This window comes from Prionailurus bengalensis, chromosome B2 (genome assembly GCF_016509475.1).
Source record: "Prionailurus bengalensis isolate Pbe53 chromosome B2, Fcat_Pben_1.1_paternal_pri, whole genome shotgun sequence".
NCBI classification, from domain to species: domain Eukaryota; kingdom Metazoa; phylum Chordata; class Mammalia; order Carnivora; family Felidae; genus Prionailurus; species Prionailurus bengalensis.
The window spans coordinates 114,706,528-114,732,419 of record NC_057349.1 but is presented as its reverse complement, the minus strand read 5'-3'; the positions used below and the strand labels follow the sequence as shown (position 1 = coordinate 114,732,419).

The following is a 25,892-nucleotide window of genomic DNA, read 5'->3' as shown; positions in this document are numbered from 1 at the left end:
AAGCACATATACTTACAGTTACATATACTTAGTTACAATTAAGTTTTTTCTTTTTTCTTTTGCAGATTAATGACGCCAGAGAGTGAGATAAGATTTGTCCACAAAGAGATGGGTATAATACCAAGCTGGGGCGGTGCTACCCGACTAGTTGAAATAATCGGCAGTAGACAAGCTCTCAAAGTATTAAGTGGGGCCCTCAAACTGGATTCAAAAGAAGCTTTAAACATAGGAATGGTTGACGAGGTCTTGCAGTCTTCAGATGAAACTGAATGTCTAGAAGAGGCACAAGAGTGGCTAAAGCAGTTTATCAAAGGGCCACCAGAAGTAATTAGAGCTTTGAAAAAATCTGTTGCTTCAGGTAAAGAGCTTTGTTTTGAGGACGCATTACAGAATGAGAGAGACCTTTTAGGAACAGTTTGGGGGGGACCTGCAAATAAAGAGGCTATTGCTAGGAGACAAAAATTTGATAAATAATTTTTTAAAATGACATACTACAAGAAAAACTCCAATAAATTAATAATTATAAAGTTAAATATTAACTAGGAATACCAGAATTACTTCGAAGGCTACACTTAGTATTTGATTTAATAATTTTTTAATATCTGAACTCATTGACCTAGTTTTCAGTATATTTGGGTAATTATCAAGTAATGTAGAACATTTGGTTAAAATATACAACACTTTTGGCTTAAAAATTATCAATTCCATAGTAGTTCTTAGCCTGTAACAAAAGACCAGATTTTGAGAGGAAAAACCTCTCCACAGAACCTATTCCTGGGTTATTTTTCATGGTGTCTGTTCAGTCTTATCTGGAAATAATTTACAAAAATAACAGTGAAATTTGCACTAAAGAACAAAAGTGGAAGAGGGGTCAGGGAACAAGATAAGAAAAGGTATGATCATTTTCTTCTGCCTTAATCAGTGGTAATAGGTAAAGAATTGGGGAGAGGTGCTTGGCTGGCTCTGTTAGTGAAGCATGTGACTCTTGATCTTGGAGTTGTGAGTTTGAGCCCCATGTTGGATATAGAGATTACTTAAAAAATAAAAGAATGTTTAAAAATAACTGGAGGAATGCCTGGGTAGCTCAGTCGGTTGAGCACCCAACTCTTGATTTCAGCTCAGGCTATGATCTCATAGTTCTTGAGGTTGAGCCTGCTGTCCACAAAGAGCCTGCTTGGGATTCTCTCTCCCTCTCTCAAAATAAATAAACTTTAAAAATTTGGGGAATTGGGGTACCTGGGTGGCTCACTCGGTTAAGCGTCCGACTTTGGCTCAGGTCATGATCTTTGAGTTCAAGCCCTGCGTCAGGCTCTGTGCTGACAGCTTAGAGCCTGGAGCCTGCTTCTGATTCTGTGCCTCCCTCTCTCTCTGCCCCTCCCCTGTTCACGATCTGTCTCTCAATAATAAATAAACGTTAAATTTTTTTTTAAATAAAAAAATAAAATTTGGGGAATGGCTTTTTTTTCTATGGCTCTTTAAAAAAAAAAAATGCTCCCCACCTTACCACCCTACAAATTTTGGAGCCTTACTGCATATTTTAGTAGTTTCTATTTTACATGATCTAAACAACCATAGCCATCACGTGGAAAGTCTACTGACTCTACAAAATTGGCCATGCATTCGTATGCCCTGGGATTTCCGAACTAGTAAGTAGTACTGTTTAGTTTACACAGTAATACAATTTAACTTTACATCAAAACGTCCTGACATCAAAAGGACTCATGATGCATCACTGTTACATTCGCATTTTATATCAGATTTCTATTTTTTTCTGAAAAGTGGCTAACCTTTCTTTTTTAGAACTAGCTCTATTTTGAAAGTACACTTAATAAAAATGCACAGCTCAAACTTTTATGATCTCAATGACACAGGCTTTAAAAGTAAGTCAAAGAATGAAGTCCCAGTTCTAACCTATCACAGCAAGGGATAAAAGATAATTTCAAAGTAGTGGCAGTTTTTATTTGCTCTTGTAACATTCAATTCATACTTGAAAAACATATTAAAAGTAACGTGCATAGGCTTCAACATGATACTACTGTTTTGAGTTAAAACACTAAAACTCACACTACCTTTTTTCAGAACCAAATTCCGGACTTCCAAGTTAACCCAGGACTTCCTATCTTGCCATAGAGTCTACATTTTGTGTGAAGTGAATTTGTGTCTACTAATGCTGTTTACAAATAATACAATTTAATCCATTAGTGTCAGGCCACTAATGAAGACTGGCAAGGAAAATCTAGTATGGTCTCCACTACCAGTTATGTAAGAAATTTAAGTCTCACGGGCTGTAGATTTAATTCCATACACACTTATACCGTGCAATTGCTTATAGATTCTGTTTATTCTTTATGAATAAATCAAACTTCAAGCAGGTGACTAAGCTGAATACCATCACTCCAAACCATCACCTGTTTATTAACCTTTGGCCACTAATGTCAAAATGTTTCCATCCTCTTTCCAGACTCAAACAACAGACAAATTATTTTTGATAAACTCTAGTATTTATTAAATTATAAATTCTGTAATCAAAAAGAAAAATGCAGATCAAGAGGAGCCTCAAACTACAAGGACTAGACAGCAAAGCCTATGGGAAACGCCATGAAGTATGTTACAAGATTCTGAAACATAAGTTATTAACTGTTTTCTTTACATTTCCATTTCAGTAACTTTACTATTTAATAGTTGTTATTCATCTATTTTAAAATTTCAAATTCACATCTATTTTCATATTAATTAAGCTTCCTGTTCATACTGATACCAGACATCTCATAGGTGCCAAATTTTAGTAATGGTTTTACGTCAATCCATGCAGGAAAATAAGACACAATGCAAGAATAAGATGAGGACTGTTAATGCACAGATAATACACACACACTGGCCAAAAGAACTGAAGAAATTTAAAAAACCTATAAAACAGACCTCAAAAAAACTGGGTTATTACTAAACAACTCTCAACTATTAACGCCCGAGTTCCTTATGTTAAATAAATTCCTCAACAGAGACATGTTAAACATTTTTATTACAGGTCTGTCCTCCCCATACCCCTTCCCACCCCAACTCCCAAAATGCACTACTAGGGATGAGTATAATGTTATGTGGGCATAAATTTACAGATAACCATTTTAACCTTGAAGAGTTTTTTATTTAAACTTCAGTTACTGTGCACTGTCCATCAGGCCTTCTAGATCTGACACCAGCACTCACTGTTCCACCCCCTGCTACTGACAGATCAGTTCCTGATCGATCAGATACTGTCTGGTTTGCATTAGGAACCAAAAGTCTCTGTTGGGTCAAGGAGTGTTGTGCAACAAGCGCAGATACATCCTCACTATCACTACTGGCATCTGATTCAGTTTCTTCAATGGAGGTATCTGGTGCTGGTACCCTGCCTGAAGATGGTGATTCATGATCTTCTTCTCCTTCCCCCCTATGACTCCTTTCAGCTATGCTGTCTCCACTGAGTTGTAAATGAGCAAAAGAGTCTTCCAGAGAAGTGCTTGCATCAGGGGATGGTGTTGCAGGGCTTGTTAACTGACCATCTACTGATGTTAGGGGCCTTACAGAAGACACTAGAGGCTGAACAGAAGCTCCACTCTGTGCTGATAGACTGTCCGCTCCATCTGCAGAGCTCTCTCTCGCTAGGTTTACAGTATTAGCGTCACAGTCCAGCCTAAGTCCGGCTACTCCCTTCTTTGGTATATCTATTATATCCCGCTTAATCTTCCTGCGACGTCCATGTTCATTTCTCCTGTATTGAACCATATTTTCAAGATCAGCAACATACAGAAACCCGGCAATTAACATTTCAGTGCTCTTTTTACCTTTGGAAAAAGCATCTTCCAACTCTCTACTAGTGCGCTCATCATACTGCCACCACCCATTTCTTCCTTCATAATACCATGCATATTCACCATTTCCTCTACTCGCTGCCTTGAGTTCTTCTGGTGACAATAAGGTTGGCTTGTCAAGGAAATCTTCGGGAATTTCTTGTCGACAGAGGGCACATCGCTTTCCAAGCCATGAAGCTCCCTTTACGCACAGATAGCAGAAAACATGCTTACAAGGCAGACTGACTGGGTGAACACATGTTTGCAGACAAATGGCACATTCAGGGACAGTTAGAGAAGGTGCAGTATTAGAACAGGACTCATTCGCTTTCCTGTTCGTAGGAAGCATGTTTATTGAGTGATCAATTTCACCACAGCCAGCCATCCTAAGAAAATGAGAGAAAATACATGTGATATTAAAACTGTGTTTCAACTCTTCTAATATTGTAATTCAACAATTCAGAAAAACACTTATTAAACACCTACTGTATATGTGTACTACACACCAGACAATGAGGAACAAAATAAAAGAGAAAAAATCTAACGTGTAGAAAAAAACTTTTTGATTTTGTTAGGTCATTAATTTTTACACTGGCGGGGGGGGGGGGGGGGCAAAGGGGCACACAAGTAAATGTTAAGCCAAAAATAAATACAACCAAAGTATAGATTTTAAATAAATATACCATTTATATTCAGTCACAGAACTTATGAGATATAAGTAAATGCAAAGATTTAAAAATGTAAATTCCATTCTAGACTGACTTTTCCAATCAGTGTAGAAAGCACAGAGAAAGTGGCTAAAAGTAATTTAGATTACAATTACAGATGGTGACAATTTTGTAGTCCTTTACAATATTACTAAGTGGTAGTTGCAAATGCTGCCATATATTAACATACTTTGGTACCTGACAAGTAGACCATATGAAATTAAGATGAAATCCTAGAACTTCTCTACTCCTGCTGTATATTTAAAAACACTGGTAAACCAGTCATTTCATTTCCCCTCCATGAAGCACTCTTCTTGTGATGGCCTTTCCTTGTTGCCTTTTTCTAAACCATATGCTCTTGCTTACTTGTTCAAGATGATCTCATCTACACCCATGGCTTCAACAGTTACTTATAAACAAATGACTCAGTAATTGGTATCACCAGCCCAGGTCTCCTTTCAGCCCTAGATCTAGATTTCTAATTGTCTATTTTAGAATTCTTCCTGGATGTTTTGAGGGCAAAAAATGCCTGAACACATGATCTGTTCCTTGCTTATTTACTCCCTAAAAGCTCCCCACTCCTGATGACACCATTATTCATCTGCTTTTTTAAGCCAGAAATTCATCATTCAAACTGCCCTTCGCCACGTCTTCTCATCCAAAACATCAGCAGGTCTTATCAATTTTATCCTGAGCATCTCCTGAATCCATCTACTATACATTTCTACCCTTCCCTCGCCACCCAGTAAACACTTTTTATGAAATTACTGAATATGCCTTGTAATTGGTCCAGCCTTACCTCTTTTGCTTAAAAAGCTGATTTTAGGATAAAGACCAGGATCTATGTGCAGTGGTCCCCACCCCACCACCAGCCTCATATATTAAACTTCTCCTTGATCAAGCTTCTAGCCACAATGGCTACTCCCTCCAATAAAAGGTTTTTTTCTCTGTATGAACATTTCTTCACTTCCTGCCTCCCATATCCCCCATGGACCAACTACTACTCATCTTATAGCCCTCCTGAGAAACCCTCCATGACTAGGTCAAATCACCCTATTTCTTTTTAACTGCTTACTAGCATGTATATCTCATTCCTAGTGCTTATCAGAATTGCAATGTTACGTTTATGTATGTGACTATTTTGTTAATGTCAGTCTTCCCCATAAGCAGGTGGGCTTTTTAAGGGCAGGAAACAGGTCACTGTTGGCTCGTCTCTGTATTCTCATACAAGACCAGGCAGATAGAGAACACTCAAATATTAGCTAAGGAAATGAATAGGTTTTTCAAAGAAGAATATAATACACCATATTATAAAACATGTTTTTGGGTTTTATTTTACTTTAAATAACATTAAGTTAAACCATCTGATTGATAAACTTTTTTTTAAAGCATTTATTTGTGTATACCTTGGGAATGTATAAAAATTCTGTTAGTACACTTAAAGATCAGCCCTATAATGAAAAATTGCAGATGGCCAAGGGAGAAAGGATAACTTGAATTAAGGCAACTGTTATACAATGAAACCAACCTAGATAAGAACTCTAAAAACCTGAGTCTCCCTCTCCCTTATTTTGTACTCTTCAGCACTCAGTTAAACCCACAGTCTAAATTTCCTTACCTACAAATCAGTTTATAAAAATTAGGTGAGAATAGCTAAAAAAAAAAACTCCAAAAAGACCCCACAAAACACTTTACTAAGTGTTCACTAAAGCTTCATTCACTAAAGCTCCACAAATGTTAAAGCCAAGAGAAAACGACTTGAATATTGTTGTCCTAAAGCAGGAGAGGGGGAAAAAAGGGACATTTTTCAAACTGGATGTATAGGGCTTAAATACTGACATTAAATTTGTTAATTTCTGCCTTATTCAGATGAGCATTTATTTAAAAACTATTATAGTCCATTTATAATGCTGAGTATTTGATGGATCTAAAGAAACACACCTACTTTGTTAAATAAAAAACATTAATGCAAGCAAGCAATAATCACAATATGGCCTAATTCTTGCAGTAAAGTGTTAGATACTTATTAAAAGTAATAATGAGAGGCAGATCAGAAGATGGATATAGGCCAGAAAGTTTGGAGTGCAGAGCAGTGGAAAAGATTAAAGGCAGAGACATGTGCACAACACCGAGTCAAATAAGCAACTGAAGCGTAAAATGAAGCTGTAAAAGTAATCAGAAGCCAAACATGAAAATCTTTTTGTGCCCTGCTAAGGAAACATCTGATTTTATTTTATCCCATGGTACTAGGAAACCATAGATATTTCAAAGAGGAGAGAAAATGATAGAGGGAGTAGACCAGTAGTTAGTAAACAGAAATAGAGGTAAAAGATCTCACAGTGATTGGCAACCATTAATTAACTGCTGCTTAAAATGAGTGACAATCTCTACCATTTGATTCTGTGTTTTAAACAAGGAATATTTCAAATTTTATCACCATATGGATCTATGCTTTTTTCCAAAATCAAGCATTCAAAAAAGGGCACAGTGGTTACAAGAGTAGTCATTAAAAATGTTTATGCTCATCAAAACTTCAAAAACAATGCTCTTAGACTTTCATCACATCCTATCTGTCCAACAATCCATTCTCTTAACTGCTTTTCTGTGTCCTTGGTTCCTCAATAGGCAAGGTTCAAAATGACAGCAAGTTGTTGAAAAGACTGTACTTAAATAGAAAAGGAAGCAACACATAAGCTCAATAGAAAGAAATGATCACTATGAAATATCTGATTTCCAAACTTTGTTTCAACTTTAATTACATTTCCAATCAACTCCTTTACCAGAAACTCTAGTCACATAAAGTACAACTTTTTCCCAACCTATGGTAAGTTCTACCAAATATGAACTCTTCATATGTGTTAGGCACTTATAGAAGCTTCAAAGTATTTTGAGATAAACTCTCACCTTCAAAGACCTTGTAACTTAACAATCTAAACTGTAAGTGAAAGCTCCTGCTTCTCAACTGGTCAATTAATGCTCCTCACCTATTTCCCCTAAAAAGAACTGACTGTGCATACCACATCTTGTTAGGCTCTCCACAACTCATATGTATTTCTTAAATACAAAATATCTTAGTACTTCCCAAAGTAGTGAGAGACAGAGTACCACATATTTCAATTACATTTGGCAAAAGAATGAGAATACTTTTATCTGCTCCAGGTAACCTTACACTTTGGTAAGAGTCTATGTACATTAGTTTCAATTCTACCAAATATAACCTGCACCTAATGTACCTGTAAGAGGTTTTTAAAAAATCATACTCACGCTATGCTTCTGAATCTTCAGCTTTCTCCTTAGTAAAACGGGGATAATTCATGTTCAATTCAAAATTATTGTAAAGTGAATACATTAAATGAAAGCATAAAACTGTATTTGAAAACCTCTTTTAATTCATCAGGTTCTATTGCTACACTTAACTTTTTGGTAACAAAAACAATTAAAATTAGCTACAGAATGGAAGAACAAATAATATGTATCTTCTTACATCCCTTTCAATTTAGGTTAAAGAAATTAGTTGTCAGTGAAATTCTTTTTTTAAATTTTTAAATGTTTATTTGAGACAGAGAGAGAGGGGGGAGGGAGGGGGGAAGGGGAGAGAGGGGGGAGAGAGGGAGAGAGAGAGAGTGTATGAGTGATGGAGGGGCGGAGAGAGAGGGAGACACAGAATCCAAAGCAGGCTCCAGGCTCTCAGCTGTCAGCACAGAGCCCAATATGGGGTTCGAACTCACGAACTGTGAGATCGTGAACTGAGCCAAAGTCAGACACTTAACTGACTGAGCCACCCAGGCGCCCTAGTTGTCAATGAAATTCTTGAATTTTTTTTTTATATTTCCATATTTATTTAAAGCCTCATTAAGAAAAAGAAAACAGGGGTGTCTGGGTGGCTCAGTCAGTTGAGCGTCTGACTCTTGATTTTGGCTCTAGGTTATGAACTCATGGTTCATGGGAGCAAGTCCAGTGTCAGGCTTGGGTTCTGTAAGATTCTCTCTCCTTCTGCTCATCTCCTGCTCATGCACACACAGGCTTTCTCTCAAAACAAACAAAAACAAAAACAAAACATAAAACCCCCCAAAACCCAAAAACCCAACAAAAAAGAAAGTCATCCATCCATTTTGATTCTATTCATAAGACAAAATGGAGAAATGGGCTAATACTCATCACTACTTAGGGAAAAAAAAGTATATATTCTTGAAGACATGAAAATGAATGAACACCCAAATTAAACTTGTAGGGAGAGCAGACAGAAGGGCCAACCACAGAACCTTGGAGTATTTCAGTATTTACAAGTGAGGCAAAAGAGCCTGCAAAAGATGTTAAGAAATGTCAGAGAGAGATGGGGAATAAAGAGACCACCACCACCACCAAAGCCACAAGGGAAACACTTGCCTAAAACAAGGGTCAACCAAGGAGAGGACTTAAAAAAAGTTAACTATTAAACTCATGGCATATTTCTACTTTTATAGTGAAATGTATGGTGCAAAAGTTGTGAGCACCACACACAATTAGCTATTTTGATTTCCCAGAGACTATCAAGCCTCCTATCAATAATTTTTTACTCAGTCAAAACAACTTTATTTCCCCTATTCCCAAAGACTGTAGACAACTTTCTCCAATCTCTTAAGAAATGTCCCAGATTCCTTTATCATTAAGAAATTAGGTAAGAGTGAATCCTTACAGTTTATCTTTATCTTCACTCTACCTTGTCATCATTCCTCTTGGCTCAGATTGGGGTATAGTTAGTTGTTTTCAAAGTTGACTCCTCAACTTCTGTTAATACCATCCCAATTCCCTCAAGATTTTGGTTAATATTCTCTATCCTTAAATTTCAAAATCAACTACCATGCTTTTAGTCTAATGGTCCCTTTTGGTCTCAACGTATTTGATTCCATTGCACTGAACGATAATGACCAGCAATATTTTTCTAAAACTTTATACTATTCATTTCCTTGATGGTACTCTCTCCCAATTCTCCTGTTTCATTGTTTTCTATCTTCTCCAGCTGCCCTTAAGTACCAGTATTCTTCACAAAGGTTCTATGGGTGGCCCCATTTCCCCATTGCATTCTATGTCTAGACAATCTACTTAAGATTTCAAAATTATAGATATACCACCATGATTCTCAAAATCTAATACCTAGAACCATTCCAACGATATTCCAATCTGTATTCAAAAATCTACCTCAATATTCTCCAAGGACCTGATATCAAACATGACTAAAACCAAAGTTATCTGTTCACCTAAACCTGCGTCCTTGTCCTTTGTTTTCGATCTTGGACAAAACTTAGATCCATCCTCAATGCTCCCTTATTCCTTGGCTACTTCACTTCTCCATGACAGAAACTTATTTAGAATGCGTCCCCTTCAAATGCAAACTGGTGCAACTACTCTGGGGAACAGTATGGAGGTTTCTCAAAAAACTAAAAATAGAACTGCCCTACAATCCACCAATTGTACTAGGTGTTTACACAAAGTATACAAAAATACAGATTTGAAGGAATACATGCACCACAGTGCTTACAGCAGCATTATCAACCATAGCCAAACTACTGAAAGCCCAAATGTCCATCAACTGATGAAAAGATAAAGATGTGGTGTACATATACATACAATGGAGTATTACCCAGCCATCAAAAAGAATGACATCTTGCCATTTGCAATGACATGGTTGGAGCTAGAATGTATTATGCTAAGTGATGTAAGTCAATCGGAGAAAGACGTACCATATGATTTCACTCCTGTGTGGAATTTAAGTAAACAAAACAGATGAACATATGGAAAAGTGGGGGGAGAGAAGAGACGGACACAAACCACAAGAGACTCAACGATAGAGAACAAACTGAGGGAGGCAGGTGGAGATGGACTAGATGGGTGATGGGTATTAAAGAGGGCCCTTGTGGTGATGAGCACTGGGCGCTGTATGTAAGGGATGAATGAATCTATTCCTGAAAACAACATTGCACTGTATATTAAAAAAAAAAAAAAAAAAAAGTGTCCCCTTCATTCCCAAAGCCTATAACCCTAATTCTGGCCTCTTGGACACACGCTTGTACAAAATATTAACCTTTCAAGTGGTCTCTCAGACTTCAATCCTTTCTCCTTATCTTTTCTCAGTTCAACCATGTCAAATTAGTTTTCTTTCCAATCTTCAATAGTTTTCTACTGCCTACATAATCAAATCCAAATTCCTAAGCACTGGCTTTCAAATACACTGACATAATCTTTAGAGTAAAACAGACTTAGTTAAAATCCTGGCTCCGTCATTTCTTCTCACTACACTAACCTAGAAGAGCATATCTCAAACTCTTCCGTGAAAGTAAGAATTAGCTGGTGAGTTTGTACAGATTTGAGTTAAAGCCTAAAAATCTGTGTGTTTAACAAGTGCTCCAGGAGATAATTCTCAGAGAAATTTGGAAAATGCCAAGCCATGGCAAATGACTTCATCTCTCTAATTCTACGTCTTCACCAGTAAATGAGCTACTACCATTTTTCATAATGATTAAATCTAATAATCCAAGTAAAATACCCAATAAGCGCCTAGCAAAATAGTAGGGACTAAATAAACATTCACTCCCTTTACTAACTTTGAAGTCTCTTTCTCCCCACCCCACCCCACTTTGCCACACAGGATTGCTTCCTGACTCTCCTAAGATGCCCTGATATTTGGGCAACTGTGCCCCTCCCTCATTCCCTTGGCTTGAAAAATACTTCCTAATTTTCTCAGCTTGTTAAAATTCTATTTATTCTTTAAGACCAAGCCAAAAGTTCTTTTGCTTACTCTGAGCCCTTCAGGTGGACTAAATCCTCTAAGTTCCAAAAGCATTTTATTGTTACCTCAATATGGCATTTTTCTCACTGTTTAATTAATAATTATAAATTATAATTAATAATTATAAAATTATGTCTCACTTATTAGACCATAGTCTAGTTCCTTGATGGCCAGCACCTACAATATTTGACCTACAAGATTAAAAAATATTATATGTATATAGACAGATAACATATAAACAGGATTAAATAAAAAATATAAAAAGATATAGAAGACAAGCAAACATTTCTAAAAAATCTTTATAAATGAACAATCTCTTGCAATATTAGTACATGATGCCTAATGTCACACGATCACAACTGAGCCAATAGTTCTCTCTCACTGCAGGATTGTGGGTGATCATCTCCCATGCTTGGTCCCAGGCTGTGGTGTTTGGCAGAAGTAAGTGATTTTACAAAACATTAGAAGGTGCCCACAACTAGCACTAGTGTATTTTTTGTCACTTCAAAGCATCTATGGACAGTCCTTTTGCTTTTCCATACAAGAGTAAGCTTAGGAATGCTTTGCCTCATTCTAGGTCAGGCTGCCTGCAGATATAGACCCTTTCCTCTGCTGCCTTATTGCCAGTTACATTAAACACAGTATATGACAAGAGTGTATTAATACTGTACTGTAAAAAAGATTCCACTGAGCCAATAGATAGCAGTGATTCCATCAGTGACAGTGAAAGTCATCCTACACAATAACCCTCCTCTCTCTTGTCTCTCTCACACCAGACATGGAAGTTTTCAAAGGTAAGTGCAGGTTAATTTATTTTTCTTTATATTTTGTATTTTATTATTTTGTATTATATTACAGTATTGTGATCATTTTTATATGAATATTTTTGGCTTGTGGAACCAATCATCTTGAGTTTCCATTATTTCTTATGGGGAAATTCGCTTTGATATACAAGTGCTTTGGATTACAAACACGTTTCCAGAACAAATTATGCTCGCAAACCAAGGTTTTATACTGTACTATGTAAAGAAGAAGTAGAACCTAAAAGACCTGGAGATCTTTCCAAATTTTTTAGCATTCTATAAGCAAATTCTTTTGTCTTCAGTTTCATTCACTTTTACAGAAATTTTTCCTGATGAGATTTCTGGATATCTACACTAGCAATAATTTAATGAGAAAAAAATTGTTACCTCAATAAAATATCTAAAAGTCAATACAAAATGCTCTTTTTTTTAATAATTAGAACTAAATATGACATATACTTGGCTTAGTGCATTTTATTAGTCCATTTAATTTACTGCATCCTTGGGAAAAACCACGATGCCACACTTACATTTCTATTACAGATCCCACAGTTGTCTGTCACAAAAATAAAAGACCATCTTCACCAGCAGTCAAACAGTTTGCAGTATTTTCTCTTCCACTGTGGGTTCATTCTGTGCTGCAAAAGAAATTATTTCATCAACTTCTATAAAGATTAAGATCAATAAAATTAGTCACTTACATATGATCCTTTCATTTAACAAAATTCAGTGGCAAATCTTATCTTAAAAATGAAAAAATTTCAAGACAAGGATGCCTGCTTTTACCACTGCTATTCAACACAGCATTGGAAGTGCTAGACAGAGCAATTAAGACCAGAAAAAGATATGCAAGGCAAACAAATTGGTAAGGAAGAAGTAAAGTTATTTCTATTTGCAGAGATAGTAAAACTATTTCTATTTCCTATATAGAAAATTCCAAAGAATCCTCAAGAAAACTACTACTAGAGTTAATAAAAAATTTAGCAAAGCTGCAGGTTACAACTTCAATATACAAGTCAGCTGTGTTTCTGTATCTAGCAGTCAACAATCCAAAAAGGAAATCAAAAAAGCATTTTACAGAATGCTCAAGACTTCCATTTATAAGCATCTAAAAGAATAAAATGCCTAGGCATCAACTTAACCAAGGAGGGGAAAGATTTGTACACTGAAAACTACAAAACACTGCAGAAAGAAATTAAAGGAGAGCTAAATAAATGGAAAGACAACTATAACAGATTGGAAGATTGAAGATGACAATACTGCCCAAACTGATCTATAGATTCAAGATAATTCTTTTTTTTTAAATTTTTAAAAAATATTTAGTTTTGGGGCGGGGGGAACGTGTGTGCAAGCCAGCAGGGGAGGTGCAGAGAGGGAGACACAGAATCGAAAGCAAGCTCCAGGCTCTTCTGAGCTGTTAGCACAGAGCCCAACGTGGGGCTTGAACTCACAGACTGTGAGATCATGACCTGAGCCAAAGTTGGACACTTAACTGACTGAGCCACCCAGGTGCCCAGAGATTCAACATAATTCTTATGGCAATTCGAACAGCCTTTTTTGCAGAAATGGAAAAGCCAATCCTCAAATTTATATGAAATTGTGAGAGGCCTAAAATAACCCAAAACAATCTTAAAAAAGAACAAAGTTGGAGAACTCACACATGCCAATTTCAAAACTTACTACAAAGCTAACAGTAACAAAGTCCATGTGGTATTGGCATAAGAACAAGGCAAATATACCAATAGAAGAGACAGTCCAGAACAAACTCATACTTCTATGGCTAATTGATTTAAAAAAAAAAAAATTTTTAATGTTTATTTTTGAGAGAGACGGAGACAGAGAGATAAGAATGTGAACAGGGGAGGTGCAGAGAGAGAGGAAGACACAGAATCTGAAGCAGGCTCCAGGCTCTGAGCTGTCAGCACAGAGCCTGATGTGGGGCTCAAACTCAGACTGTGAGATCATGACCTGAGCTGAAGTCAGACCCTTAACTGACTGAGCTACTCAGGCACACCTATGCCTAACTGATTTTTAAAGAGGTGCCAAGTCCATTCAAGAGGGAAAGAACGGTCTCTTTAACACATGCTAGGACAAGTGATTTACCACATGCAAAAGAAGGAAGTTGGACCCCTACTTCACACCATATACACAAACGGACTCAAAATGGACCAATAATCTAAATATACAAGGTGAAACCATACAACCCTTAGAAGAAAACAGAGTGATATATATCTATGACCTGGGGTTTGATAATGGATTCCTAGATATGAATGACACCAAAAGCATGAGCAATAAAAAAAACAGATACATAAATGAAAGATAAATTGTGGACTTCATCAAAATTAAAACTTTGGGGCATACAAGGACATTGTCAAGCAAGTTAAAATTCAACGTACAGAATGGGAGAGAATCTTTACAAATCATATACTGGTAAGGGTTTAATATCCACAATATATAAAAAAAAAGCCTACAACTCAACAAAGAAAAAAATATTTTTAATGGACAAAAGACCTGAACAGACATTTCATCAAAGAAGATATTGAAATGGCCAATAAATACATGAAAAGATGCTCAGCATTAGTTATTAGGGAAATGTAAATCAAAACCACAAGTATTGCCACTTCACATGCATGAGGATGGCTACAAATTAAAAAAAAAAGGAAATAAAAAACATTGGTGAGAATATGAAGAAACTGGAACCCTTGTACACTGTTGATGGGAATGGGAAATAGTGGAGCCACTGTGAAGTTTGCTGGTTCCTCAAAAAAGTTTTACCATATAACAGAATTACCATATAATTCAGCAATTCCACTCCCAGGTATATACCCCAAATAATTGAAAACAGGGACTGAAACACATACTTGTACACCAACGTTCACTGCAGAATTATTCACAAAAGTCAAAAGCTGGAAACAACCCAAGTGCCCAACAACAGAAGAATGGATAAACAAAATGTGGTACAAATACAATGGAATATTATTCAACTACAGAAAGAAATGAAGTTCTCATACATACTATAATATGGATAAGCCTTGAAAATATTATGTTAAGTGAAATAAGCCAGACACAAAAGGACAAATGCTGTGATTCCACTAACACGAAATATTGAAATTAGTCAGACACAGAAAGTAGAGAAGTTACCAGGGGCTACAAATGGGAGAGTTATTGCTTAATAGATACAGAATTTGTTTGAAATGACGACAAAGTTGTGGAAATATACAGTGGTCATGGTTGTACAGCACTGTAAATGTAATTAATGGCACTGACTTGTACACTTAAAAGTGTACTGACTTGTATACGTTATTTATATTTTACCACAATAAAAAAATTTTTAAAGGGAGACAAGTTCTATATGGACAAAAAAGTCCATATGGAATTTATTCCATAGCCATTGCCTTTTTCCAAGGAAGTCATGTGTGAAGAGACTAGGCCATCACATTAACCAGGACCTCCTGCTGCTTCTACGTATATCCAACTTTACAAACATTAAGCCAAACTTATGCAGGGAATCCAGAAGAAACAAAACATCATCTCAGCTATTAATCCTCTTTCTTCTCATTTAGTAAGTGCTCATTCCACTTCACAATACCCAGTGCAGGAGGCACATCATACTACACAGAACTCAGAATCAAGTATATATGATGACGAAAGAGTTAGGTAAACCTCACAATAAAGAATTGAATTCTTTCAGTTCCATGGTTCCATGTGCCTTTCATAGTACAGAGGAGTCTAAGTGTTTGGAGACAAATATTTTTAATACATAGCCTTTAAATACAAGCCAGCTTGTCCCACCAAATGTTTAACAGAACAATAATCTTTTCAGAACCAGAGGATTTTCAACTGTTAAAAAAGAGTTCCTAAATTACCTGACTTTTTGTTTTACAGACTTTGGAAACTGAGTCTTTACATTAAATGGACTCCATTGTCCTGATCACCACTCCTACCCCCCAACCCTTTCACTTTACTTTCTAGGTGCCTACAACTTTCATGGCACCACAGGAGACTCCGTGTCTCTCTTGCAGGCTACTAAAAACAGAAACTGCCCATTTGCACACACAGGACAGGAAGAAACATTCTAACATTCTAACATCATCACTCTTAATGAAAACATTATCTCTTTGAAGTCTCTACCACTGACTATACAATACCCTAACAGCAGTTCTCCTTAACCTTTAAGGCACTGACTTAATTTTCACTGTTCATCATCCTCTTTGCCAGTAGACATGGAAGGATTTAAGCCCAAGAATCCCATGTCAAGTGACAGTGATGCAGGTAGTCCCTCGAATACAGGTAGAACAGTGAGAAACACTGTTCTGTTTTCAAATCCTAAAATCTTACATTCAATGAACTTCACCTCCTTGTCCCTCCAGCAACGAAGTATGATGTGTAACATTTGGAACTGGATGCCACCTAAACTGCTGCCTCTCTAAAATCTTAATCTCACTCTTGGATCACAAACTCACGTGTTCCCAGCTAACTTATGCTCTCATTCCCACACCTGTTCTTTAATTTCACAAGGACCTCCAGTTTCTTGCCAGCCTCCTTTTCTTTATCCAGGTGCCAGTCTCAATTCCTTTCCTGCCCATTCTGGAGCTCCACCATTTTAACTTATTAACAGAATCCTTGGCTCTCTCACATCTCTCATCTGCACATTCTCTACAAACCCCTTTTCTGAATGAATCTTAAAGTGACATCTCAGCTTCCATGCTTTAACCAACAAATGCTGACGGGAGGAAGAAAAACAGAAAATTCTTTTCCTCATCCTCTATCCAACTAACTGCACCAAATTCTGTCAACTTCTATCCCAAACACCTTCGGAATCCTCTACTCTCTTGCCATTGCTAGTGCCCTGGTTTAGACATATATCATCTCTTACTTGAACGACTGTTCAGCCTGATTATTTTGCTTCAGTAAAACCCCTCAAATGTATTCACTAAGCCTCTGAATGATATACTAAAAAGGCAAAATGGGCCTCCCATACACAAAACCCTATACTAGCTCTCCAGCCTATACCATAAAGGCAAAGCTCCTAAGAACAGCATTCAAAGGCTTTAATGACCTGAAACCTCAATCTCTCTCTAGTCTTCTCTCTCACCACCACTCTCACAGATTAATAATATAGTTACACCAAATTATTCGTATTTCTCTAAACCTCCCTTTGTAGTTGTGTACTTCCTCCTCTGGTATAATCTATCTCTTTTATAGCTTATGAATGCTACTACCATTTTTTCTGACTACGTCCCCAAAATGGTTCCCTCCATGATATTTTGTACATTCTTCTATTACCAAACTTATCATATATACACTGAAATTATTTGCTTTCGACTGTTCTATTAAACCATGAGCCCCCTAATGATAAAGACTGTTTTCTATCTCTGAATGGCTAGTAATCTGCCAATCAGTTTTTGTTGACTTGAAGTGATTATTTCTTGGATGAAGGAAAAACTTCCTAAAATAACCACTGAGAGAAATAAAATATTGAAAAACTAAATTAATTCACGTAACACAACATTTCAATTCTGTGAACAAGGCATCCAGCCACAAAAAATATAAAGATACCCAAGTTCTAATCATTTCTTTCAAGAACTTAAAACATAACACAGGGAAGTTACATTTACAAATTTAAGATTAGAATCATCTTTATATCTTTTGCCAAGCACACTGTTTACCTAGGCTTTGTTCACTGTCAATGAATCTCCAGAATGCAGATAAAAACCCAAGAATAAAACCAGTTTAAGTAAATCTTGCAAGCTACAGTGACTTTTCCAATTCCTATATCCCATGGATAATTTTCCAGGTGGACTCTAAATGGATAATAATGCTTGGGAGAAGGAAAATAAACTAAAATCTATGTAGTATTCTAGATCCTAGCTATGCAAACTGTGTTCCCAACCAACTATACTAGCATTTACCTGGGAGTCCCTTAAAATGAAAAATCTGGAGCCCCATTCCATACCTACAGAATCAGATCTCCAGGTGGCTCATATGCATACTAAAGTTCATGAAGCTCTAGATATCCTCAAAACAACTGTGAGATAGGACTATACACATTTTATACATGAGGAAACCCAAGCCCGTAAGGATTAATCCCAAATCACAAAGCTATCAATGCTGGGGAGCTGCAATTCATTCCCAAGGGTACCTTTAAAAAAATCTTTTCTTCAGTGTACTATATCTCAGAGAAAGGGTCTAGAATAGCATTAGATAATGCTGTTAGATAACAATATGATGCAAGCCACATTTGTGTGATTACAAATTTTCTATTAGCTACATTAAGGACAGAAAAAGGAAACAAGTAAAATTCATTTAAATAATATATTTTATTTAACTCAATATATTTAAAACATTACCATTTCCACATGTATTCAATATAAAGAAGTTATTCATGTGTTTTTTACATTGTTATGTGTGTGTATATTCTTTGTAATTTGGTGCATATTTTAAAATTCTAGCACAACTCAAACTAACCATGTATCTAGTGCTCAACAGCTCCATGGGGCTAGTGGGTACCATAACTAGGCAATGCCGATTTAGAATGTTTTGCTTTTTAACAATTTTTAAAAATACAAAACTGGCAATTTACTATCAGAATCGTTGAATAAAGAAAATAACTCCATATTAGTTTACCCACACCTCTGCTGGTACAGATAAAAAAGAAAATTGCATAGTTTGTTGTAATCAAAATTGACTGGTTTCAGTGACAATAATTCTGCCAAACTGATCCATCCACTATAACCTCAGAATTATAATGCCAAATGGGCACAACATACGGCACAGCATGTAATATTCAGAATAGTCATGTGTAGTAGTCCTCAGAAAACTTCTACATTTGAAACCAAAGACTTTTTTTAAATGAGGGGCGGGGGAGGATTTTACTTTCAGTTAAACATGTAAGATTGAATAGTGTAATTCTAACTATACGCCAGAATTAATTTGGCAAACATAAATAATTCAAACATACATAAATCTCACTGCAATGAATGATTTGTAAATTATATGCCAAACTCAATATAATTTATGAAGTACTACAGTAAAATTTACCACAGTATTCTAATATGCAAATACCAATTAGTTAATGGGTTAAGGTTCTTTCTCTAGGTGAAAATTTATACAGAAAAGAATTATTAGGAAGGAAACATAAAGAAAGAAAAGATTTGAAACTATGTCACATATTCCCATCTCTTAACAATTCTGGAAAAAAAAAAGGTGACACATTAAATTTAAAAATATGTAAGAATTTAGGATTGTCAGTGAATTTAAATTATTTACCCACTCAACCAGATAGTAAATAAGTATAACTCAAAATGAAGTAATACCATACTATTTATAATTTGTGACCACTCAACAAACTCACACTCCTTATTTGCATACGCGGTTATCTTCTCTGAAAATATTTTAGGATTACAATTCCATTTTCTCAAGTCAGTCACAAAGTCAAAAAAGCACATTTTTCCCCCACATAATAGATTCAAATAAATGACTGTCTTTTTAAATAACTAATCAAAGAAAAAGATAAGCACATTAACTGTATTTGGTATTTTAACCAAAGACTTGAAGACTTCCTGTATTTTTCCAATTACTAAGAGCTAATGTTTAAAAAAATATTTTTACTCCTTTTTATGCAAAATACACAAAACAGGAAATGTTCTATATAAAAGCTAACAGTGACAGAAAAAATACTTCAAACCTCCCAACTTTTGGTATACAAATTTAAAAAAAAGCAAGGAAAAGCAAAAACCAGTAAAAGAAGGAATAGTGTGGAAATTTAGCAGCTACATCTTCATATTTAAGAGTCTCAAATTGAGAGAGGTAACTAAATGCCCTAATGTTTCCATTTTTAGCTTTCCCTCTCATCGGCCTGCTAAAACTGAGCTTACAGAAAGCACAGGTCATACTGGGAAACAAAAGTCTTCAGTCAAAACTCATTTCAACCAAATGGGGGCTAATACTTGACTCTACACTATTTTAAAGAATCATTTCCCTTATTGTTAAGCACTTCCCTTAAAACATCTCTGTATGGCAACCTATGACCTTCACAATCTTCACAGTCAAGCATTCAATTTTTATATTCCTCCCCAACCAAATGTGAGCTTTGCATTTTAATTTAAACAAAACATGAAATATGAATGTGAACAAATATGTTCTTTTAATCTTATCAAACAGAAGCTTCATAGCCTGCAGCCATTTTGTAAATGAGAAAGGCACTGTCGCTAATTATACGTGTGACCTTGGTCAAGTCATAACTCCATTGTTTTAGTTATTTCACCCTAATCTTTTTTTTTTTGTAATTCTAAATAATTAACAGGCATTTAACGGGTTTTATTTTAATTAATCCAAAAGGTAATAAGCCACACTCAATAGTCCATAAATAAGCACAGGTGGCTGCAGTAGAATGTTAATAAAATGGTTTTCATACCCACAAAGATTATTCCTAATCCAGCCTGTTGTTTCACACATGCAGGTTCCTTAGACACAACCAGGTACCAAGCAGGGGGAATGGAAAGAAGGGTCAGCACCCTCTGTTACTGACACTGGAAAAAAAAAAATTCAAATATCCACCTGACAGTGTGTCAAGGCATTTCATGCTAGTCAAGTGCTAATACATAAAATAATATTCTCTAAATACATTAGTATTTGCAAAACAAACAAACAAACATGGAATACAACCTTTTTCTTTTATACTCAGTCAAAAAATAATTTCTGGATCCTTTAAAAAAATCTTTCCTATTCTTCTGACCATTCAAATTGGTGGAAACTGAAACAAAATACCTTACCAGTTAATACTTGTCTCCTAAAAGAAAAAACACCATTTCCTTTTTCTTCCTTCTAATAATGACCAGCTATTTGGAAAGATAGTTTCCTTGGTTATTATAATCTACCAAGTTTTTAACAACCAGTAAATAACAAAAACCTTCAAATGTTTACTATTATTTTCATTTTGCCCACAACTAATATTGGCCCATTTGAAACATAAATTCTAAATCAAAGAGCAGGCTTAACAAAATGCTCCAGTTTAAGATACACAAGGCTAAAACAAACACATCCAAAATCTATTTCTAGTATGGATTTCACTTTCCTGGTTTTCTCTTTAAAAAGAGAATTACTTGACCTGTTTTCATGTGTTTTTAGAAACTCGGACACTCAAGAAAATATTTGCTGGTCATGAAAACAGCATAGCCAACATTACAAGTCCTGTTATTTCTGCGAGTCATTTTCTTCAGGTGTCCTATATTCCACGTCTTTTTAAGAGTCTAAATATAGATTCATTTGCTCAAAAGACAAAAAATCCTAACTCCTCCAATTTCTGTTAATTATACACTGCTTTCAATGCCAATGTTATACTTTCACATCCTATTTAAAAAGTATACACACTGGAGGGGAAGGAGTGCGCGATGCACCTGAAATGTCAAGCTACAAAGACAACGCTTTTTCTATCATTTCTTGGCTTTCTTCTTCCGTCAATTCCACCCTGTTCCAATACTACAAAAATATTATTTAAACAAAATGTAAGTACTTTCGAAAGTTGAAGACTGTCACTAAAATGGCACGCAGGGAAGGGAAAAAAAAAACATATACGAAATGGTTAACAAGAGAAAGCTTTAGTTGCCAAAATGTATGTGTAAACTGAAAACAATTTTGCAACCTTCTCTAGACGCCTACGGCAAATAAAATAGCGACAACAATGGAAGACCCCTACTCTTAGACGGGTTGGGGGATAGAGAGAGAACTCGCACCCACCAACCAGAACAAAGCCAACAGCCTCCGCTTTTAAGATGCCCTGAGGTTTTCTGTTGTTGTTGTTGTTGTTGTTGTTATTGTTTTGGCTTCACGGGTATCAAGAGATATCTTCATTGTTCTGATGCTTTAATAACCATCAAAACAACGAAAACTATGCAGCGCTGGGTTTAACCAAGGCAAGGTGGAGGGAATGCTCTTCCTATTAGGCAAGACCCAGACACTGAGCAGGAGGAGGAGAGAGGGAAGAGAAGGAAGCCGCAAAACACACTCCGGAAAAAGACAAAATGCAGGGAGTCTACGCCCTGGCTGCGATCTGACCCAGGGCCAGGGTAGAGGCCTCCACACGGGAAACAGGGAGCAGGAAACCCTTCAAACCATCGCCGCCCCTAAATCTTGAGGCCAAAAGGTCCCCCCGTAGAGGCCTGACACCACCGCCAAGGGGAGAGAAGAGAAACCTGGCTGCCACCAAAGGCGGAGAAGAGGACCCCGGCGGAAGAGGCTGCGCAGTAATGGCCGCTGCTCCGCCTCTCGCACCCGGACCGTGACCAGCTCTGGGCCGTCGCCCTGGGCAGGGGCTGCGACGGCCGCGGACTACGCAGCGCCCGTCACAGTCTTCTTGCCTGTGACAGCAGCCAAGGTGGGGGCGGCGGGAAAGGCTGAACTGCTCCATCCCGCCTGGGTGCAGAGACCCGCGGCCGCGCTGGCCCAAGGGCGTCCACCTACGTACCGGCCCCTGACCCCGCCGCCGCCGCCCCTCTCAGGCCCGGAGCGAAGGGCCGACCCGGACAGCGTCGCGGCTGGAGGTGACGCCGCAAGCCTTTATGCCTTTCCTCGGGTTAGGATCCCGGAATGGCTGACTTTCAACCTTCCCCGCCAGGACTTCACCCCGACTCCCACCTCTCTAGCCACAACCGCGGCCGTCTCGCAGTCTTTTCTCTTCGGCCTCGGAGCCCGCAGCGGCCGGGAACGCGCGCGGCTGTCACGTGACCTCCCGTCGCGTCGCGGGGGCGGGGCCGCGCGGGGCGGAAGTAGCGCCTTGCACCGGGGAGCCTGTGTCAACCCCCTCTACGTCCTGTTTCCCCACGACCCAACCGTGGAGCGAGCTTACATACCTGCTTTTTCTTGCCTTTGGAGACCTGTAGTTTCACTGCCCTGGCCGTTCTAACTGCTTTGTATTGTACTTTACTTGTAATTAGGTGCTGAAGATTGAAAGAATGCAGGCCCACGAGTTTGGCGCCGAGGAAGTAAGACGCATGTAGGACCAGCAGGTGGTGCTTTTCTGAAACCCCGCTGCAAGATCCAGAAAAAGCGGTTGAGCGCCTAGCTGGATTTGGGGGTACAGAGTATTTGGCAAAGTACTACTTGTTCTCTTAACAATAACAACAACAAAAAGGGCCTTCTAAGATGTTCTATTTTATTCACCATCTGAAGGGTTGAGCAATTTAATCAGAAAAAAATAGATCTTAATTTCCTTTTGGACCCACTTTTCTTAGATTAGAGCATAGGGGAGCTGGAGGGAGAGATTAAGCAGCGTAAGAATCTAAAACTAGGGGCGCCTGGGTGCCTCAGTCGGTTAAGCGGTCGACTTCGGTCATGATCTCGCGGTCCGTGAGTTCGAGCCCCGCGTCGGGCTCTGTGCTGACAGCTCAGAGCCTGGAGCCTGCTTCGGATTCTGTGTCTCCCTCTCTCTCTAGCCCTCCCCCGTTTGTGCTCCTTCCTCTCTCTCTTCCCCAAAGCCATCCTTTCAGTCACTCCTCTACTTGCCACCCTATTTTATTTTTTTTATTCTCAAAATAGTTAACGTACATTGTAGTCTTGGCTTCAGGAGTAGAACCCAGTGATTCGTCACTTACGTATAACACCCAGTGCTCATCCCAACAAGTGCCCTCCTTAATGCCCATCACCCATTTAACCCAGCCTCTACCCCCCTCAACCCTTAGTTTGTTCTCTGTATTTAAGAGTCTCTTATGGTTTGCCTCTCTCTTATTTGTCCTATTTTAAATCATGGCACCCCGTATTCCCAGTATTTCTTATTCTCCTCCTTTACTTTTTTCCTTCTAATACTTAAGGTCTGATTTAGTTGGCTTACTCATCTTTATTGTGTGTATCTGCACACTAGAACATAAATTTCTCCAGGGCAGGAATTTGTGTTTTCTTTTGTATCCTAACTGCTAAAAATAGAGCCTGACACATTAGAGAAACTCTCTCTAAATATATGTTGAAGGAATGAATATGTGCATACACATTTATATCTCAAATAATATATAAATGAATACAAACTTGTTATTTGTCAGCAACTGCATATAAAGAGAATTGGATGTGTACAATACTATTCACCCAGTTTCCACCAGCCACCTGAAAGATAGTGGTGGGTTTCTATCTATGAATAATACAGTACAGCACCTCTTACCGAGGTCAGAAATGTTTTGAAAGTGACTGGTTTCCAGTATTTGTTAAAATACCCAAATTTTCAAGTGATTTAAAGAAATAAATCAGAGCCTAACAGATACAGGGTATCTCTGTAATAATGTTACTGTCACTAGCATTCTATTTTGCTTCACTGAATCAGAGATAAAGGAGTTGCAACAGACTGTTAGGAAGTGCTCATTATTCCTAATGCATTATCTGTTTCCCATGAGCGCAGAAAATACTTTTATGAATACCAGGCACCCCATAGGCATCCCATAGTATTGCCCCAACACTCAAAGTTGTTTGTTGTTATTTGCTTTGTTTAATAATAAAAATACTCATTTTGTTTAGTTAATATCTAAAGACATCCATGAAAACACACATGGGAAAATTATGTGTTACAGTGAAAAATTTGTTGAAAACCATTGATGTAACTAGTCTAAGGTAGTGGTTTTCTTTTTTTTTATTATTTATTTTTTATTTAAAAAAAAAATTTTTTTTTTCAACGTTTATTTATTTTTGGGACAGAGAGAGACAGAGCATGAATGGGGGAGGGGCAGAGAGAGAGAGGGAGACACAGAATCTGAAACAGGCTCCAGGCTCTGAGCCATCAGCCCAGAGCCTGACGTGGGGCTCGAACTCCCGGACCGAGAGATCGTGACCTGGCTAAAGTCGGACACTTAACCGACTGCGCCACCCAGGCGCCCCTAAGGTAGTGGTTTTCAAAGTGTTTTCTAGTATTCCCTGGGGCCCCTTGAGATCTCAGAGGGTTCCAGACGTGAAAATTATTTTGATAATAATACTAAGACTCTAGCTTCCTGGTTCACTCAGTCGCCCCCCAACCCATACCCCTGGCCCCTTGTACAGTGAAGTTTTCCAGAGGTTACATAATATGTGATGTAGCAACAGATTAAATGTAGAAGGAAATATTAGAATTTGACTATAACAATTAAGCCAGGCTAAAAGAGATTTGCAAAACATAAGATAATGCCCTAAGCCTTTTCTGGGAAAATAGAGGGTTTTTGTTTTTTTGTTTTTTTCAGAAAATATTTATGTGCTATGTTTATACTTAAGAGGGTTATTATTTTTAAATGAATCAATAAATATTTTAAACAGTTGTCAATTTTAGTTTCTAAGGAACATGTATAAACAACAGCTAATTTTGAGTCTTCTATAATTTTTAAGAGTATAAAAGGATCCTAAGACCAAAAAGTTTGAGAACACTGGTCTCGGGCAATTTCATGTCCCCACTCTAAGCTAGATTTCTTCCTACATGCCAGCAATCATCTGTGGACGCAACTTTCATATGTCTGGAAACAGGACAAACCAGATTCAGAAATGCAGCATTATAGCTAGCAGATGAATACAAATAAAGCCAAGGGGAAGTTTTGGAACACAAACTTTTCCATCTCAATTGGAGATTTTGCTCCAAGAGCTGATACATAGCTTGGTCTCTGTCCTACCATTTGATGTTGTTCCTACTTACAGTAATCAAATAATATATACTCTCCCAGTAGAAATTCCTTTGTAAGTAATAGTATAGTAGACAGTTTTACTTGTGTTTTTCTTTTACCTAATGTGATAATCAGTGCTTGCTCTTTGACTAGTTCTCCATGTTCCTCCTGCAGCCCCAGAAGTTACA

General features: G+C 37.4%; 2 protein-coding genes across 11 annotated transcripts in view; one reads left to right on the top strand and one right to left on the bottom strand.

Annotated features, from left to right (window-relative positions):
- ECHDC1 (ethylmalonyl-CoA decarboxylase 1) overlaps positions 1 to 4,371 on the top strand; it is a 56,902-nt gene extending 52,531 nt beyond the window's left edge. For 3 of the 5 annotated variants that reach the window (XM_043592280.1, XM_043592281.1, XM_043592282.1), the window contains exon 6: positions 66 to 2,386. In XM_043592280.1, coding sequence (XP_043448215.1) covers positions 66 to 474 — 409 coding nt within the window. In that variant the 3' untranslated portion in view covers positions 475 to 2,386. Of the gene's footprint in view, positions 1 to 65 lie in introns of all 5 variants that reach the window. The other 2 variants (XM_043592279.1, XM_043592278.1) reach the window with 1 other exon arrangement.
- RNF146 (ring finger protein 146) lies at positions 2,480 to 22,845 on the bottom strand. Of its 6 annotated transcripts, none has more exons than XM_043592271.1 (3): positions 22,739 to 22,845; positions 12,634 to 12,741; positions 2,480 to 4,213 (listed from the first exon to the last, which is right to left on the bottom strand). In XM_043592271.1, coding segments are annotated over exons 2-3 (1,071 nt in total). In that variant the 5' UTR covers positions 12,636 to 12,741; positions 22,739 to 22,845; the 3' UTR covers positions 2,480 to 3,144. The 6 variants fall into 6 exon arrangements, with proteins under 6 accessions (XP_043448206.1, XP_043448208.1, XP_043448210.1 ...); XM_043592273.1 differs by having other exon boundaries at positions 12,634 to 12,736; positions 22,739 to 22,841; XM_043592275.1 differs by lacking the exon at positions 22,739 to 22,845 and adding an exon at positions 22,569 to 22,682.
- Between the last annotated feature and the right edge of the window lie 3,047 nt (positions 22,846 to 25,892).